We start from the raw sequence: 3,319 nt of genomic DNA, 5'->3' as shown, positions 1-3,319 counted from the left end.
GACTTGCAGACCCCTTTATATTTCAGGCTTTACCTTAGGGACCCCCTTATAAACGCTTATGAAATTTATACATAAATATTTGCTTAAAATAACATATATTTTTACATTTATTTATTTAACAGTATTTAACAAATAGGTTTATTGTCAATTAAAAGATTTCAATTAAAAAACATATATAAAATCAAATTGCCCATAAAAAGTATTTGCTGTCCACGGACCCCCTGTGGTCCGTGGACCACAGTTTGAAAACCCCTGACCTCGGACATTTCTTACAGTAGTCTATAAAGCAGAAGTCAGCTTTGAAGAGCCAAACCTTTTCCAAGTTCTACAAACAGTAGTATAGGTAAAAGCGGTATTAGTTCAGAGAGTTAGCTTTATATATTTCATTCCTTCTCCGTTATAAAATGCTATTATGAAAATGTTGTGGTACCTCGCTTACAGCAACAAATGAAACATACTCTGTGGTACGAGATAGACAGATAACATAGTAAATGATTGCCTTGTCGATACATACAGTGCAGTTTCCCTGAGACATACGTACTCCTGCCTACCACTTGAAGTGTAAAGCTCTACCAACAAGAACTGTCAAAATACAATATATTGATAATTAAATAGTGAAGGCGTGTGGCTTAGTGGTTAGGGCATTCGACTCGCGATTGTAAGGTCGTAAGTTCAATTCCCGGCGACGCGTTGTATCCTTCAGCAAGACACTTTATTTCACGTTGCTCCAGTCCACTCAGCTGGCAAAAATGAGTAGTACCTGTATTTCAAAGGGCCGGCCTTGTCACACTCTGTGTCACGCTGAATCTCCCTGAGAACTACGTTAGGGGTACACGTGTTTGTGGATTGCTCAGTCACTTGCATGTTAATTTCACGAGCAGGCTGTTCCGTTGATTGTATCAGCTGGGACCCTCGTCGTCGTCGAGTGCTCCTTGATAATTAAACAAACACCGTAAATTCTATGAAATAATATTTCACGTTTATCATTTCAGTCCTCTTGAGACTTCCAGTTTTAGATATATCCGCAATATTTTCTCTCTTCACCATTGACGTGCATTTGTTTTTACTTTCTTCTTTATTTTCAGGCATTTCTTCTAAGTTCTTTCACTTTGGCTTGTGAATTATACCCGAAAGAAAGACGAATTATTATGTCTTGTACATTTATGATTATCTGGGCTGCTCATAATTCCTCCTTAGGTTTAATAGCCTACATGTTAAAAGATTTCAGTTGGAACACGTTACTTCTATTTACTGCTGTCGTCTCCGTATATTTTCCTGTGGATTATTTGTAAGTAGTACTTTATACAACCATTACACACACACACACGCACACACACACACACACACACACACACACACACACACATGATGTCTGTAGAACAGACCAGAGATACAAATAGATAACTAATCCCATTTAAATGCCAGCCAGTACCATCTACTACCATTCATAGCAGTCCGACAAACTTGCTCTCGCGGCAAATACCATGTCTCTATCAGCCGCTACTAAATTCAAAGTACGACGAACAGAAAAGATGGCCTTGAAGTCGACAATTTTAAACTAACGGAGACAACACTCATATATCACCCGAGGAAACACAACTAGATCTTATTATGCAAATAAATAGTTGCATAATCAAATACCTGTATACTTGGAGGATTACGTTGCGTCGAAACAATTGTAGCGAATGATAAATAAATGTCCGACCGTACTCCTTCTTGACTCCAATTTCTTCAATTTTATATTCACACACGATGAATGTTTAAGCTTAAACTTGGAAGTATATAATAATACTGCCGATGGTACTGGGTAATTCTGAAGGTGAACGAGCTTTATACTGTACTCTATCATGTTCCTAACTAATGTAATATTCGGTTTGGTTCCATGGGACTTAAAGCTTCGCAAGCCCCTAACAGAAAGACGTCCCTTTCAGGTTTTAGATTACAGAATCTAAAAATTTAAATAAATAAATAAACACACACACGCACGCACACATGCACACAAGCACGTTCACGTGCACACACTCACACACACACATATAGAGATAATATTAAAGTTAAGGATTACTTAACTTTAGGATTAAGGATTAAGTAGCAACAGCATTACCTTTAATTCTAAAATTATATACTGCCTTTTAAGACCAACACATGTTTCAGTTGCACCGATTAGTAATCGTTGCAATTGCAACCCTACTACAAAACATTCGAATATTTGCTACTTGATATCCCTCAATGTGGCTGTTTAATAATTTTCTTTTATAAACTCTGCGTTGGATGTAGAGTTGTCCGTTAAGTCAGACGCCAACAATCTCTGTTTCAAGTTTTTATTGGATAATCATTTTTAGTCCATTATTTCAAAGCCTTGCATAGATTAAATGATAATTACTCATTTACATTTGGCAAGTGTAAATTTCCTCATGTGCAAGCATATCAATGCTTACTCTTGTCTAGAATTTATTACATTACCCTTGGATATGAAAATCCTGTAAAATTCTATATAGTTACATCTGAGGGTAAGAAGATTCTATACATCAGTGGGACATCATTAATTTTCAAGAGGAAATCATTTTTGAGTTCATTTAAGGAGAAAAATAAAACTTCCAAACGAGTCTTAGCAAATTAATCTGGACTTTCAAGGACAGTAAAAAGGACTATACGATTACATGAGAATTAATTTGTACTGCAAAACAATACAGACCTGGAACCAATAGATGTGACTTTTGTTTGGAATTTGTTTACAGGATTTTCACAGCCAAGTGTAATGTAATAAGTTATGTAATAAGTTCTAGACAGAAGCAAGTATTGAAATGGTTACACATGAGGAAATTTACATTTGCCAAATATAAATGAGTAATCACTATTTAATCTATGAAAGGTTTTGAAATGATGGACTGAAAATGATTATCCAAGAACTTGCTAGAGAATTCCGAGTCTGACTTAACGGACAACTTTACATTATACAACGCAAGGTTTATAAAGGAAAATCATTAAACGGCCATACCGAGGGATATCAAGTTAAGACCCTGAAGAGATTGCACCGTTTTATAGTTGGGTAGCAATTGCAACGAATGCTAATCAGTGTAATTGAAACGTGTTGGTCTTAAAAGGCAGTATATAATTATAGAATTAAGGGTAATGCTATTGCTACTTCGGAGTAATCCTTACTTTTAATATTGTCAGAATCTACACTCCAGGAAACCTATATGGTTAAAGAATTCAGAATTATCCAACGGAATGTTCATCGAATTTCTTATTCTTATGAGAACTTTATTGAACTTATATGTTAGCTGATCAATAATCTATTTTGAATACCTGAGAGCAA

At 35.6% G+C, this 3,319-nt stretch overlaps 1 protein-coding gene across 1 annotated transcript in view; it reads left to right on the top strand.

Moving 5' to 3' along the window:
• LOC128249066 (solute carrier family 22 member 6-like) overlaps positions 1-3,319 on the top strand; it is a 23,703-nt gene that overhangs the window by 4,237 nt on the left and 16,147 nt on the right. The window contains exon 3 of the mRNA XM_052971671.1: positions 1,086-1,288. Within this exon, the coding sequence (XP_052827631.1) occupies positions 1,086-1,288 (203 nt within the window). The remainder of the gene's footprint in view (positions 1-1,085; positions 1,289-3,319) is intronic.

Source organism: Octopus bimaculoides, chromosome 11 (assembly GCF_001194135.2).
Source record: "Octopus bimaculoides isolate UCB-OBI-ISO-001 chromosome 11, ASM119413v2, whole genome shotgun sequence".
NCBI classification, from domain to species: domain Eukaryota; kingdom Metazoa; phylum Mollusca; class Cephalopoda; order Octopoda; family Octopodidae; genus Octopus; species Octopus bimaculoides.
The sequence above is the reverse complement of the archived record's forward strand: the minus strand, read 5'-3'. Positions and strand labels throughout refer to the sequence as shown.